Source organism: Bos indicus, chromosome 11 (assembly GCF_029378745.1).
Source record: "Bos indicus isolate NIAB-ARS_2022 breed Sahiwal x Tharparkar chromosome 11, NIAB-ARS_B.indTharparkar_mat_pri_1.0, whole genome shotgun sequence".
Classification (NCBI taxonomy): domain Eukaryota; kingdom Metazoa; phylum Chordata; class Mammalia; order Artiodactyla; family Bovidae; genus Bos; species Bos indicus.
This window is the reverse complement of record NC_091770.1, coordinates 72,082,305-72,095,913: the sequence shown is the minus strand read 5'-3', so window position 1 is coordinate 72,095,913 and position 13,609 is coordinate 72,082,305. Positions and strand designations below refer to the sequence as shown.

At 49.8% G+C, this 13,609-nt stretch overlaps 2 protein-coding genes across 8 annotated transcripts; one reads left to right on the top strand and one right to left on the bottom strand.

The window, feature by feature from the left end:
- Nucleotides 1-3,007: 3,007 nt before the first annotated feature.
- EIF2B4 (eukaryotic translation initiation factor 2B subunit delta) lies at nucleotides 3,008-7,581 on the bottom strand. Of its 6 annotated transcripts, none has more exons than XM_019970520.2 (13): nucleotides 7,476-7,581; nucleotides 7,050-7,093; nucleotides 6,586-6,721; nucleotides 6,201-6,407; nucleotides 5,851-5,933; nucleotides 5,561-5,652; nucleotides 5,211-5,325; nucleotides 4,937-5,013; nucleotides 4,643-4,745; nucleotides 4,283-4,410; nucleotides 3,967-4,144; nucleotides 3,381-3,561; nucleotides 3,008-3,255 (listed from the first exon to the last, which is right to left on the bottom strand). In XM_019970520.2, the coding sequence occupies exons 1-13, from the start codon at nucleotides 7,504-7,506 to the stop codon at nucleotides 3,056-3,058; spliced, it is 1,575 nt and encodes a 524-aa protein (XP_019826079.2). In that variant the 5' UTR covers nucleotides 7,507-7,581; the 3' UTR covers nucleotides 3,008-3,055. The 6 variants fall into 6 exon arrangements, with proteins under 6 accessions (XP_019826079.2, XP_019826080.2, XP_019826081.2 ...); XM_019970521.2 differs by having other exon boundaries at nucleotides 6,201-6,404; XM_019970522.2 differs by lacking the exon at nucleotides 7,476-7,581 and adding an exon at nucleotides 7,301-7,467.
- Nucleotides 7,582-7,750: 169 nt separating this feature from the next.
- On the top strand, nucleotides 7,751-13,564 carry SNX17 (sorting nexin 17). 2 transcript variants are annotated; one of them, XM_019970527.2, is made up of 15 exons: nucleotides 7,752-7,944; nucleotides 8,407-8,481; nucleotides 9,484-9,601; nucleotides 10,226-10,290; nucleotides 10,575-10,685; nucleotides 10,803-10,893; nucleotides 11,037-11,124; nucleotides 11,368-11,437; nucleotides 11,722-11,814; nucleotides 11,910-12,113; nucleotides 12,256-12,381; nucleotides 12,546-12,623; nucleotides 12,750-12,824; nucleotides 12,916-12,957; nucleotides 13,051-13,564. In XM_019970527.2, the coding sequence occupies exons 1-15, from the start codon at nucleotides 7,882-7,884 to the stop codon at nucleotides 13,162-13,164; spliced, it is 1,413 nt and encodes a 470-aa protein (XP_019826086.1). In that variant the 5' UTR covers nucleotides 7,752-7,881; the 3' UTR covers nucleotides 13,165-13,564. The 2 variants fall into 2 exon arrangements, with proteins under 2 accessions (XP_019826087.1, XP_019826086.1); XM_019970528.2 differs by lacking the exon at nucleotides 8,407-8,481 and having other exon boundaries at nucleotides 7,751-7,944.
- The last annotated feature ends 45 nt before the right edge of the window (nucleotides 13,565-13,609 follow it).

Below are 13,609 nucleotides of genomic sequence, written 5' to 3'. Positions count from 1 at the left end.
TCTTGTGTGTGCTCAGTTGTTAAGTCATGTCCAACTCTTTGAGACCCCATAGACTGTAGTCCACCAGGCTCCTCTGTTCATGGGATTTCCCAGGCAAGAAATACTTGAATGGGGTTCCCATTTCCTTCCCTAGGGAATCTTCCTGACCCAGGGATAGAACCTGCAGTCTCCTGCATTGGTAGGCAGATTCTTTAACACAGAGTCACCTGGGAAGCCCCTATGACTGCTTAGTATGTAATTATATAAATGTAATGTTAGTTCTTATTACTGATGGGTATCTAGGTGGTTTCCAGTCTTTTGCTAATACAAACAATGCTGCTCTATGTGTTAGTGCAAGTTCATGTGCCTGATACACAATGAAGCCAAACAAACTGAAACGTGGGAGTTTGGAACAAAAAAAGGTTTACAGCAGGGCCATACAAGGAGCTGAGTGGCTCATGCCTAAAGGCCCTGAATGCCCCAAAAGGTTTCAGCTGTGTGCTCATGGTAGTTAACATCTTCCATCTGTTGGAGAGGGAAGATGTTTTACATCTGCAAAACAACTTGGGAAATGTGCATCAAATACTACTATTGAATTACCTGAGAGAGGAGCTAAAGCAGAGGATGCAGGGGAAAGCCTGTCTAGGAAGGTCCCATGGTGTCTTGCTCTGTTACATATGGACTTCCCTGTTGGTCCAGTGTTGAAGACTCCCTGCTTCCACTGTAGGGGGCACGCCTCACAGGGACCAAAAAGGGTGAAAATAAGATGCTGCTGTAAATAACCTTGTATCTAAGTTACTTTATATGTATAAATTCCTAGAAGCAGAATTGCTGGACCAAAATTTAGGCGCACTTGTGATTTTGATTGATGGGCAATCTTTTTTTACTGATCTGTTTCTCCATCTCTAATCTCTACCAGTTAGCTTTCTAAAGCACAGAGCTGATCCTGTTGAACCTCTGCTTAATTTTGATGATTGAGTGGTATGCTCAATATAAAAAAAAAAAAGAATTCATGATTTTTATAGAGAAAAAGCAAAAATTCAACAACTTCTCATTGCATGGCATTGGAAGTAACTAGTGATCAATGCCTGAAAATTGACAATTTAAAAAATTAAGCATTGATCTTGCCTTTCCAGCATGAATTAGTAATTCAGAATAGTAACTGATGACTAATGCCGAAGCTGAAGCTCCAATACTTTGGCCACTTGATGCAAAGAACTGACTCATTGGAAAAGACCCTGATGCTGGGAAAGATTGAAGGCAGGAGGAAAAGGGGACAACAGACAGAGGATGAGATGGTTGGATGGCATCACCAACTCGATGAATATGAGTTTGATCAAGTTCTGGAAGTTGGTGATGGACAGGGAAGCCTGGCATGCTGCAGTCCATGGGGTCACAAAGAGCTGGACACGACTTAGCAACTGAAATGAACTGATGAGAGACAGTTTTTTTATAGAAGATTATCAGCTACTAAGCGTGGAATGATGTAATTAGGGGAAAAATTTACCATGTTGCATCCTCTAATGAAATAATTCAGGCAACAATCAAAAACGGATCCATTCATCACTGAAAATAGACTAACCAACCTGATGTGAGGCAGTATGAAACACAATCAGCCTGGTTCCTGGAACAAGTTAAATGTCATGAGAAAAGAAGGCAGGCTGAGGAGACTGCTTTTGATTCAAAAAATTCAAGACATAATAACCACAGATAATGTATGGATCCTGATTCAACTGTAAAAAGCCACTTTTGAGACAATGAAGGAAATCTGATTATGGATTAGACAAAGATAAGCAAGAATTTAATAAGTGTAATAACATGGTAAGTTTCCATATTTTTTAGAGATATGCTGATGTTTGGAGGAGTAAAATGATATAATGACTGGGATTTGCTCTAATGCAACTTCTGCAAGGAAAAAAAAAGGAAACAGAAAGCATTCATGGGAAATCTTGATAATTACTGCATTTAGTGAGGGGGATTCTTTGAATAGTTCCCTGTACTTCTATGATGCTTGAAATTTTTCAATAAAACACACACATATACACACACAAAATGGATGACTCTTCTGTTTTTTAGGCTAACCATAATGGTCAGACTCTCACAATCTGAACCTAATCCAACCTATGTTAACAGCTTTATCACTAATTCTCCACACAAGCCTCCATTCTAGCTTTACCGCATGACTTGACACTTTGGAACTGGCTGATCATTTTAAGGCCTATTCTGTAGTCTAAATTATTCCCTCTGCCGATCTGCCTTCTCATCCTTTTTCCAATTGGGAAATTTCTTCTCCTTCAAGGCCTAGGTCAGATGTTAGCTGTGAAGTCTTGCTCAACCTCACTAGATCTCCTGAGTTGCTTCCAATGAACTCTGTTCATTACTACTAGTAGAATTTATCTCATACTGTAGACACTGTCTGTCTTCTTCCATCATGATGAGCACTCCCTAACAGCACACAGCATAAAAATTAAAGGCACAGACTCTAGACCCAGAATGCCTGAGATCGCATGCCAGTTTACTTAGCATTACATTGGGCAAGTAACGGCAACTCTCTGTGCCTCAGTTTTCTCATCTGTAAAACCTCACTTCATAGGATGGTATTAATCTCTGTAAATAAGAAAGGGCCAACAGTTTCCAACACATGTTAACTACCGAGTACTAAGAATATAAAATATTAATATATTAATTGTAACATTATTTAATACAAATACCACTGTATTTGTTTAACATTAATATAATAATAACACTAAATACTAAGGGTAGGACTCCTACTTGTCCTTATTGTACTGCTCCTTATATCTAGCTCAGTGTCTGGCACATAGATGCTCAATAAATGGTTGATGACTTGGGATAATTTTTGGTCTCCATACTGACCTTCACTTTGGCCCCAAAGCACTGGCATGGACCTAATCACCTGAGAACATTTCCATAAAGTTTTGTCTAGAGGTTCGCAGCAGGTGCTAAGAGGGACTGGGGAGTCTGGACTCCTAAGTGGTGGTGATGCTAAAAGAGATAACAGGCAGCAGAGTTGCTGAGTGTAGGGAGTATGTCATTTATTGACCCTGTGTTCCGCCACTCACTGGTCACTACTCTTGACTCGTAGGACAACAGGTACAGAACTGCAAGGGATCATCCCCAGCTCTGTGATCACCAGGTCTACCAGTTCTGGGGGGGTCACATCATAGACCAGATTCAACAACCGTAGCGACGAGTGGTTCTGCCAGTTAGCCAGGGCCACATGTTCTCCTCGCTCACACAGCAGATCATCAGGGTCATCTGCAATGGGAGGTACACCCTTTTATGTACTTTTAAAAAATAAGTTGTAGTTCAACCTCCCTTCTCCCTCCCAAATCTTCTCAGGTCCCCGGAACTTCCTCTTCTGCCCGCCTGGGCCTCCTTACCTAGCTCATTAGAAACAAAGGCATCAGTCTGCACACGCTCACAGAACTTGTATGTTTCACAGCAGACCAGCACTGGTACATTATGGGCCCGTGCCACCAGGGCCAGCTGTGCTGTCCCTACCCGGGACATCACAGACCCATTCGCCAGGAGAGCATGAGCTCCCAGTAGCACCTTAGAAACCTATTTTGAAGAGTAGAGAGAAGGAAAAAAAAAATCATGTGTGACCAATACAGAATAAGGTTTCCAACTCCTACCCAGGACAGCAACATTAAGACAATGAGTAACAAATCGTAATAATGGCCCTTGGAAAACACCTGACCACTGATTCACTGCACCACCCACAGGAAGACTAAACTCTGAAGTTACTTTTGTCTGGTTCCCTGGTGGTGGCTGCTAGTTTAATATAAGGTTCCTGTCATAGCTAGACATGCTGTGTACTGTGCTAGAGATGTTCTTCCTATTAGCTATCAACAAGGTTACAGAGTTTTAGGATTTCTAGGTAAGTGCAATGTTGGGAAGATGGGATTACATCTTTACTACTGCACCCTTTTACTCCACTTTGGAGTCCCTTTACTCTGCCCTCACCTCTGGGAGCACATAGGAAGCTGCAGGAATCAGCAGGTAGGAGGCAGGGACCCCAGCACGGACCAGAGAACGTAGTGTGTGCTTTGCCTCCAGCCGTGGTCGGCTGTCCACCACTACCACGCGAAATTGCCGGCCCTTAGCCCAAGCCTCCTGAAGAATGTGTGATACCAGAGATGAGCTGGAGCGAAGGGAGAGGAGGATTCAGTTATAAACGTCACTGACTGATGGTCAGCTCATTCCTAAAGGGCAAAGGGGCAGTCCCTTCTTCAGATCATTTCACTTCCCAGTTTTCTTGGTCGTAGGGTCTGGCCCATACCATCCATATACCAGGATCACATCTCCATTACTGATCTTCTTATAAGCAAAGCGTGAGATTGCCTGAGCTGCAAGCACAATCTTCTCTTTTATATATCGGTCAATAGCTGCTCGTAGTTCTGACTTGGCCTAATGGAGTAAGACACTTAAGGAACAAGAAATGGACATTTTTTTCCTTTATCATGCCAGATACTTGAACATGTGTATAACAATGAGACTAAAGGGGGCCCAGGTTAGACAGTCCAACCACCTCCTTAACCCCTGCCCAGGCAGACCAGATAGCTGCCCTTCCTGGGAGTCCCAAATATGTTTCTAGCTCCATCCTCCCATGCATGCCTTGCTCATGCCTCATACTCATCACCTCCTCTTCCCGCTTAGAGCCGCTCACACCCGTGATCTCCTTGTTAAGGAACTTGATGGCGTTGTACATGCTGGCTGACAGGGGACGGCATTGAGTCAGGAAGCTACAACAACAACAACAACATCTTGCATCCATGCAACGCTTCACAGCTCACAAAGCTTTTATATTTCAAAACATCTTTTGAAAGAGAAGACAGAAAAATTAAAAACAGAGATAGAAGAGCAAGAAAAAGGGTTCAAGAAAAGGACGGAACAAGGTAAAGAGTGGGAGGAGACATGCAGTGGTCATCCTTACCTGAAGTAGGGCTTTAGTTTATTCACTAGGTCCCTTGACAATTCTTCACTGGGAGGTGTTGTGTAGTCCTGAATCACCTATAGGTACACAGGTTGATCAGTAAAAAGGCCCCCTGACAAGTCTCTGAAAGGGGAATAGGGTGAGCTTCTCTGAGGAGAGTCTTCTAGGATGGTGTCATTTCATCTTCCCCTAGAAATGACTCTGGCTGAGAGAAGCTGGGGTAGTGTTGGAGAAGGTGAGGCTAGGTCATAAGAGGGAATAAGATGGGACATACCTGCTGCAAGGCACGAAGCAGGGCGATGCACCGGGCATTGGAGCCACTGACCAGGCCCTGGGAGTACTGCAGGCCGAGCCGCACCATGGCTGGGTGGATCACAGAGGATGGGATGCTGATGGGATGGCGGTGTCACACACTTTGCAAGGGAACTTGAGCACCTACTGCCCACCTGCCTCTGATGAAAATGAACCTCCTTCACTAGCACAGACACCCCCATTTCCTCAAGAGTTCTGCCTTGTGTTCATACTTCTTTCCACAGATCCAACCTCCAGGTTCCAGTCATTTTGAAAACAGAATTACTAAAACTCCTCAGACTTAAAAGTTATGACAGTTTCATAAAATCCTACCTCATAAACTGGGTCAAAGAGTTTTGTCTGCTGTACTGGGGTAGGTGGGAGAAGAGACTGACTTTGGATCCATAATCCTTTCGTGTAGGAACCTTGACAAAACAAGGGGACAGGACCAAAGGCCCAGAGTTTAAAACTGTGGGATGATGCTGGGAAGGAAAAAGACAGTGAGCCCGCTTTGACCCAAATACTCATCCTTTTCCAAGGTCTCACTTTGCCCCGAGCAACTTTCCTCCCTCTATTCCATCTCCCTAGGCTCTTTCTGGCCATACTCCAAACCCACTTCTTACCTGCTGTCGCTCTGGTTTTTTCACAAGCCTTCTCAGAAGTGTGGGGTCATCAACCTGACTATGCTCAGGCAGACGCTTCACTCCTAGAAGATAACAATCATGTCTTCAAGACACTGTAGGTGATAAAGAGAAATCTGCTTTCAGGGCATAAGGGACATCAAGAGAAATTTGAGGCAGGGTAGAAAACTGGAGAAAAAAGGTAGATGAAGAAACAGCGGTAGGAAGAGGCTGACGGGAGAACCGTGAACTCTGGGAACCAAGGTAAAAACCGGCAGCTGTTCTCTGGTGGGACAGCCTGAGCTAATATAGGCCTTTGAATCAATGGAGATCTTGAAATGAAGGGACAATACCTGAGGGGGTTTCTCCAGCTGTGCTGGGGCAGGCTTGAGGAGGTGGCCCTCCTTGGTCCCCTTTTCTTGCCTGCTTCAGGGCCCGTTCAGCCTCTTGCTTGGCCCGCCGTTGAGCTCGAAGTTCAGCTTTACTCCTACCTGCTGGAACTTTCTCCTTGGCAGTGCCCAACTGACTGTCCGGTCCTGCCAGGTGTTTGGCTGGGCCTACTAAAGGTAGAAGAGGCAGGTGCCCAAGCCTCTTGGGCAGGTAAGTAATAGCTATGCCCAACCAAAGCCTCTTTTCCTTTTCACTTGTTCAAATCAACTTTGTCCTGTCTCCCCCACTTTTTTCCCACCACATCCCTTTACCAGTTTCACACCCCAGCCCTTTGAAAAGCCCCCACACCTTGACACTGGGCTGCAGATACAGCGGAGCCAGTTTCTGTTTCTGTCCCCTTTTCCTCTTTCCGTTTCTTCTTCTGCTGTTTCTTTTCTTTCCGAAGCTGCAGCTTTTCTTCTTGGGTCATCTCCCTCCCCTCTGCCTAAGACACAGACACACAATACTGCTCTTCCCCAATAATTCCAAAAATGAATAAACACTACTGGATACTTACTAGACTCCCACACGGTCCCTAATCCTTCCTGAGTTTCACCAGCTCCTTGTTACAAGCTAAGAGCCTACAGGGATAGAAGTTTCTCCTTCAAGTCAGAGTCACACTACCATAAGGCTGACAAAACTCTGTAAAAATCTCCTGGCTTTACCAAAAAATAAAGTGGAACAAGGATGGAGGCTGGGACGGAATGAAGTTGATACAGGCTCCTGCGTACTGCCTGACAGGGTAGGTAGCTTGTGCGGGCACCCTCACTTACCCCAGGCCGAGGAGCAAGCTCCGCCTTCATCCCAGATCCCGAGTCTGCATCAGAAAACAGGGCACAAAGTGAACTAGAGAGGCTCCGGGAGGGTTTGGGGGGACTCGTACTCGGCACAGCTGGTTGCTGGCTCGGCATGACCAGAGCTCGGCTCCGCCACCAGGCGGGAGGTGAGCCTGGGATCCGCGTGGGGACGCAGTGCGCGGCCGGATCAAAGGGAAGCCGGGCGGGGGAAAGAAGCGAGCACGCACTCTTCCCGGAGAAACAAGCCGGTGCGCGGCGCAGAGTGTGTCCGAGGCACTGCCGGCCAGAGTCCGTCGTGGCGCGGGAACCAAATGACGGGGCCCAAAAGGACCCAGGGCCCAGCAATAGCCTTCTGGAGCCGTTGGCTCACGTACTTATTTGTGCGCCCGGCCCTTCACTCACCCTCGCGAACAGCCACAGCCGCGGTAGCCATCACCCTTCGTTCTAGGCTCCGCCCGCCGGGGTCACCGCGACTAGAGCGCCCCCTGGGTAGACAGCCGTGTCGCGCAGCTCCAGGCGGACTACAAACCCCTGCATGCACTGGGGCCCCGCCCCGGGCTACGGGTCGCGATAAGGGCCATCGCAATTTCAGGCCCCTAATCCCTTAGACTACAATTCCCAGAATGCCAGGCGGCGCTGCGTCCCAGAGCAGACGTTCCCAGCCCTTCCCATAGCCGATCTCGCGCCCACCCCCACCTCCCAAAATGGCGAGCGAGACTGCGGGGACGCGCTGAGAAGCGGAGGCGAGCGTGCAAAGCCGCTGCGGCCCTTATAGTCCGGAGCCCGGCCGGGCCCTGCTGCAGGGAATATGCACTTTTCCATTCCTGAAACCGAGTCCCGCAGCGGGGACAGCGGCGGCTCCGCCTACGTGGTGAGGAGCGGCCGGAGCCCAATCGGGCAGGGGCGGGGATAACGGGCCGGAGCCTCTCCGAGCGGCCTCCGAGGTCTGGCTGCCACCTTTCAGGCCTGGTCACAGGCCGCCGACTCCCGACGGCCTCGCTGGGAGCTTATATTACGTCTGAGATTCGTCCAGAGGTCGCCCCAGCTCCTGTAGGTCCTTTGTTCGGCCGCATCGCCTCCCTCGGCTGGGCCGCGGCTACTCTGGTGGGCGTCACTGGCCTCTTAGGGAAGAAGACTGCAGCCTGAGCGCTCGAGTTTGCCCCGACTGGCCCTTCTGCTTTGGGACCTGGCTCTGGGGGAGATGGACTGGCAATCCTCGGAAGATCTCGGCGCGTTCCTCAGCGCAGCTGTGCCAGGCCACTTCCGGCCAGGGTTCGCAAGGGGACCGCCCAGACCGCGACCCTAAAATGCTTGCCTGCTTTTGTGTCCTCAGGCCTATAACATTCACGTGAATGGAGTCCTGCACTGTCGGGTGCGCTACAGCCAGCTCCTGGGGCTGCACGAGCAGGTGGGACTGGCACCCCTGCCTTGAGGCAGCGTCAAGCCCTATCCTCCACCTGGGCACCAGCGTCTCCATTTCCCGCCTCGTCGCTTATCCGTAGGCTGTAGTTCCCTTTTAATCACAGCCGCAGGGGAGGATTTAGTGCTTTATCTGGTCGTGTGACATTTCCGGGGAACTCCCTAGGAAGCTTAATGTCTGCCACTCTAACCACCCCTGTCTATACTCACATTCTCCTTCCTGCTTCTCTGCCCCCGTCTTACACAGCCTGTACACTGCCTGTGCCTGTGCATGGAGAGATCGCCCACCCTTTCCCCTCGGCTGCCAAAGCACTTTCCTTCTGTCAGCTGAGCTGCAACTTGAAATTCTTTTCCCGGTTCATACAAACCATTCATCAGTTTGGGTCTGTGTTCCTTGATGCACCTGACTGGGTGTAGCTGTTCCAGTTATTCTGTGTCTGTGATGTAATGTTTCTGTTCTCACCAGATTGTGAGCTCTGTATTTAATTCAGTAGAGTCTTGATTATACTGATAACTAGTTGTGCAACTCTAAGCAAGCTGCCTGATTTCTTTGGGCCTTAGCTACTCCAATTGAAACATGGATTCATTGATCTGCAGTGTCCCTTTAAATCCTAAGATGCTTTGTGAATATACTTAGCTATTACTTGACTGTGCACATAAACTCTCCTTACAAAACCCTTTGCTTCCTGTAGGGGTTCAATGAATACAGCCTTGCTAGATAATCAAGGGGCTCACTAGGCCCTGGCCCTATATAAACCCTTCCCACCCTGTGAAGGGGCTGACTCACACACTGTAAGATTGAAAAGGACATATATCTAGGATAGAGGAATGGCTGCCCCTGCCAAAGGAATCATTTCCTGGGTGACCAGGGTCGGTAGGGGAGCAGTGATTGAGGAAAAGGAAGGGGAGCCCAAGAGAACATTATGAATGTGGATTGCCTCTTGTCACTTGTGATGTTTATGTAAAGAGTTGTATCTCTTTCTCCAAATAGCTTCGGAAGGAATATGGGGCAAATGTGCTTCCTGCGTTTCCCCCAAAGAAGCTTTTCTCTTTAACACCTGCTGAGGTGGAACAGAGGAGAGAGCAGTTAGAGAAGTACATGCAAGCTGGTGAGTGGCTCAAGGGAACAGAGGCTGACTCTGTTGAGGATTATGGGGAGAGTCAAAACAGCTGATTCTATAGAAGGCTCTGCTGGGAAGCCTCTTGTTTGATTTAATAAGCAAAAGTAAATAACATGCAAGGATGCTCTAGTATCTGGGTATCAGAAAAGCAGTTTTGGCCTTGACGTCTATAAGAAGTACTGATACGGCACTAAACAGTCTTAAAACATTTTCAGTTAATCGGGAGAACTTCATACTTCATTTGTGTCTGATGTGCTTTAGATGAACATTAAGTTCTATAGATAGTACTTAACTAGATGGTAGCTAAGGGTAGGGCAGGTGAGGAATTTTTGCAGGGGACTTCCCTGGCAATACAATGGTTAAGACAGCACTTCCAAGGCTGAGGGTGCCAGTTTGATCCCTAGTCGGGAACCCAAGATCCCACATACTGCACGGTCAGCCAAAAAATAAAAATTAAGTTAAAAAATTATGCGAACAGTGAGTGGGGTGAGGCCAGCTGGGATATGTGATAGGCCACCATCAGCCAAGGAAAGGGAGCCTACCAAGAAGAGAACTGGAAGGAGCCAAGAGGAAACCATAAGTTACTAAAACATCATTCTCTTGTCCCCACAGTTCGGCAAGACCCATTGCTTGGGAGCAGTGAGACCTTCAATAGTTTCCTGCGTCGGGCACAGCAGGTAAGGCTTTGGGGGACCAAGATTTAAGGTTGAAGCACCTTCCTGTAGGGCCACGTCATTTTAATCAGGTCGGTACAGAGGAGTTATTCTGGCACCTTTTCATGGAAGGGGGCTTCTGCTGTACCAGTGAAATCACGGAAACACAGCTTATAATTAAGCAGCTGAGAATAAAGGCACTGGAGGGACCTAGAAATACATAGTTGGGAAGGGGTCAGAGCTGGACGCCGGGCATGTAGTTAACAAGGAGGTGCTCCCATTCCATTCCCATGTTTGTTCACAACCAGGAGACACAGCAGGTCCCCACAGAAGAGGTCTCTTTGGAAGTGCTACTCAGCAACGGGCAGAAAGTTCTGGTCAACGTGCTAACTTCAGATCAGACTGAGGATGTCCTGGAGGTGAGGCACTTGTTCTGCACTGGTCTTCCTTCCCCCGTGCCCCCTGCACTCCTTCCCAGGCTTAAGATGATTGGAACCACCCCATTTGAGGAGTTGTACTTCCTTCCTTGTCCCCAGGCTGTGGCTGCAAAGCTGGATCTTCCAGATGATTTGATTGGTTACTTCAGTCTCTTTCTAGTTCGAGAAAAAGAGGATGGAGCCTTTTCATGTGAGTTTCTCTGGACTTTACAACTTCCCTCTGTTTCGAGTAGTGAATTTGCCTCCCTGTCTCCCCCAAGAATGTGGCAGTCATTTCCCCAGGGCTTTCCCTGCCCTGAGTCTGACATTTTCATTTTTTTTTTAAACCCATAGTTGTACGGAAGTTGCAAGAGTTTGAGCTGCCTTATGTATCTGTTACCAGTCTTCGGAGTCAAGAGTATAAGATTGTGCTAAGGAAGAGGTCAGGGGTGGGCTGGGAGGAGGGAGAGTGCTGGGTTGGATTATGGGGCCATGTATTGAGACAGAGTGACCTGGGCAAGGGGGTAGTGTTGGGTTTTTCTACCAGGCCTCCCAAGCTTCCTCCGACTTTATCAGCCTTCACCCCATAGTTCCCGATTGCTCCTGTTTTGCCCCCCTTTCCTTTCTACCTCTTGCCTTCCCTCAGCTTAGCCCCATTACCCCTTTCCACCCCTTGGCCTCACAGTTATTGGGACTCTGCCTATGACGACGATGTCATGGAGAACCGGGTTGGCCTGAACCTGCTTTATGCTCAGGTGAGCTTGGAGCTGCCTCAGAACCCTTCCCCTGAAAATGGCTCTGGTGTCCCACTCTGCCGAGAAAACTCCTTTCGTGTCTTTACTGCCAGTTCACGGGGAAGTTCCTAGCATACTCTGAGGGCATCTGGCACAGCCTGTACTCTCCCTGCTTTGTAAGCTGATTGGTCAAGAAGACTCACTGCAAAGAGCTGGCTCAGATGTGGGGCTAGGGGTCAGGCTGGACAGAGGTAACTGGACATTTTCTTTGGACCCCTACCCCTCACACTATGTCTCCACTGTAGACGGTAGCAGACATTGAGCGTGGATGGATCCTGGTCACCAAGGAGCAGCACCGGCAGCTCAAATCACTGCAGGAGAAGGTCTCCAAGAAGGAGGTGAGCCTTGCCTCCCCATCTCCCTCCAAGGGGTTGCTTCCTCTGGGCTGTCCTGCTTCCCCTCCTGACTCGCCCACATGGTGACTGGGTTTCAGTTCCTGCGACTGGCCCAGACACTGCGGCATTACGGCTACTTGCGCTTCGATGCCTGTGTGGCTGACTTCCCAGAGAAGGACTGTCCGGTGGTGGTGAGCGCAGGCAACAGTGAGCTCAGCCTCCAGCTCCGCCTGCCTGGCCAGCAACTCCGTGAAGGCTCCTTCCGGGTCACCCGCATGCGGTGCTGGCGGGTCACCTCCTCTGTGAGTTGGGGTAGGAGGGGGGGCCTTTGGGATGGAGGCCTGGCAAGCCTTGAGCTTTGGGAATGGGCTGGAGTAGGTCAAGGCAAGAGGCACAGTCTCTTAGGCTGAGAACGAACTCAACCTGATCCCCCTTCTTCTCCAGGTGCCACTGCCCAGTGGAGGCACAAGCAGCCCCGGCCGGGGCCGGGGTGAGGTGCGCCTGGAACTGGCTTTTGAATACCTCATGAGCAAGGACCGGCTACAGTGGGTCACCATCACCAGCCCCCAGGTGTGAGCCCACCCTCAGGCCTCCTCTGGAGCCCATTGCACCGTCTCTCTTAGATACCCAAGTCTAGGGCTTCCAGGACTCCATGTGAGTGGGAGCCCTTGTCCTAGGGGTGCTGGGCTCAGGGTGACCACTCTAGTCAGGCTGAGCTCTCCCCTTGTCCTCAGGCTATCATGATGAGTATCTGCTTGCAGTCCATGGTAGATGAACTGATGGTGAAGAAATCTGGTGGCAGTATCAGGAAGGTACGCGGTGGCTGTGCTCTCCCTGCCTTTTGTCCTAGGGCTGACGCTTCTGAGAGGGAGGGAAAGGCTCAGGATTCCCATGGGAGTGATCCTGCCCTTACCGGCGCCTCACGTCTCCATCCCCAGATGCTGCGCCGGCGGGTGGGGGGCACCCTGAGACGCTCAGACAGCCAGCAAGCCGTGAAGTCACCACCGTTGCTTGTAAGTACTGCTCCCTGATCGGTGCCCCAGCCCCCAGCCCTTGCCTGACCTCCCCACAAGGTCTCTGATGCTGCTGCCTCCTCTTCCCCAGGAGTCACCGGACGCCAGCCGGGAGTCCATGGTCAAACTCTCAGTGAGTTTCCCACGAGGCTTGGTGAGGTTGGTGTATGTAGGGGATCTCAGGGAGGCTCAAGCCCTCTGACCCCCAACCCTCCCTTTATTCCAGAGCAAGCTGAGTGCTGTGAGCCTGCGGGGGATTGGCACTCCTGGTACAGATGCCAGTGCCAGTGACGTCCACGGCAATTTTGCCTTCGAGGGCATTGGAGACGAGGACCTGTGATCTCCAGCGCTTGGATGTCTGCCCTCTGCCCTGGGAGAATGTTCAGAAACTTGCCCTGTGCCTGTATCCCGCCCTGCCTCCCAAACTGGGGGCATTTTCCTTTTTCTTGTCTCCTTTTCTCCTCTCAGCCAGGGGCCTCCTAACCCACCTCTCCCTCCCCCTCCCCCCAATCCTGGGGCTGGCTATACAAAGGATCGCCTAGAGCTGGCCCTCAATGCCAAATTAGCATTTAGTATTTTGCACAAAGTCCACGGGACCATGGCTACCTGCCTGGGGAGGAACCACAGTTCCCTCCAGGCTGCTTCTGGCTTCTCAGGGCCATGAGCCAAGGGGATGGGCAGAGGTCTGTGTACGGTCTGGCCCAGCTCCCCATCATTAAACTCAGCCTGATTGCTGCCTACCTCTGGTTCCCTCTCTGCCCCTGCTCCCCCCATCACAGCATGCA

Bases quoted from the DNA above. Each gene is read 5' to 3' on its own strand.
- EIF2B4 (XM_019970518.2), bottom strand. From the start codon at position 7,187: ATGCCGAGCCAGCAACCAGCTGTGCCGAGTACGAGTCCCCCCAAACCC. The intron at 5,014-5,210 runs GTATGTCCCATC...GTGTACCTATAG, and splicing joins TGCTTCGTGCCTTGCAGCAG to GTGATTCAGGACTACACAAC. The intron at 3,256-3,380 runs GTAAGGAGGCCC...CTCCCATTGCAG, and splicing joins CTTTGTTTCTAATGAGCTAG to ATGACCCTGATGATCTGCTG.
- SNX17 (XM_019970527.2), top strand. From the start codon at position 7,882: ATGCACTTTTCCATTCCTGAAACCGAGTCCCGCAGCGGGGACAGCGGC. The intron at 11,125-11,367 runs GTCAGGGGTGGG...TTGGCCTCACAG, and splicing joins AAGATTGTGCTAAGGAAGAG to TTATTGGGACTCTGCCTATG. The intron at 12,624-12,749 runs GTACGCGGTGGC...CTCCATCCCCAG, and splicing joins CTGGTGGCAGTATCAGGAAG to ATGCTGCGCCGGCGGGTGGG.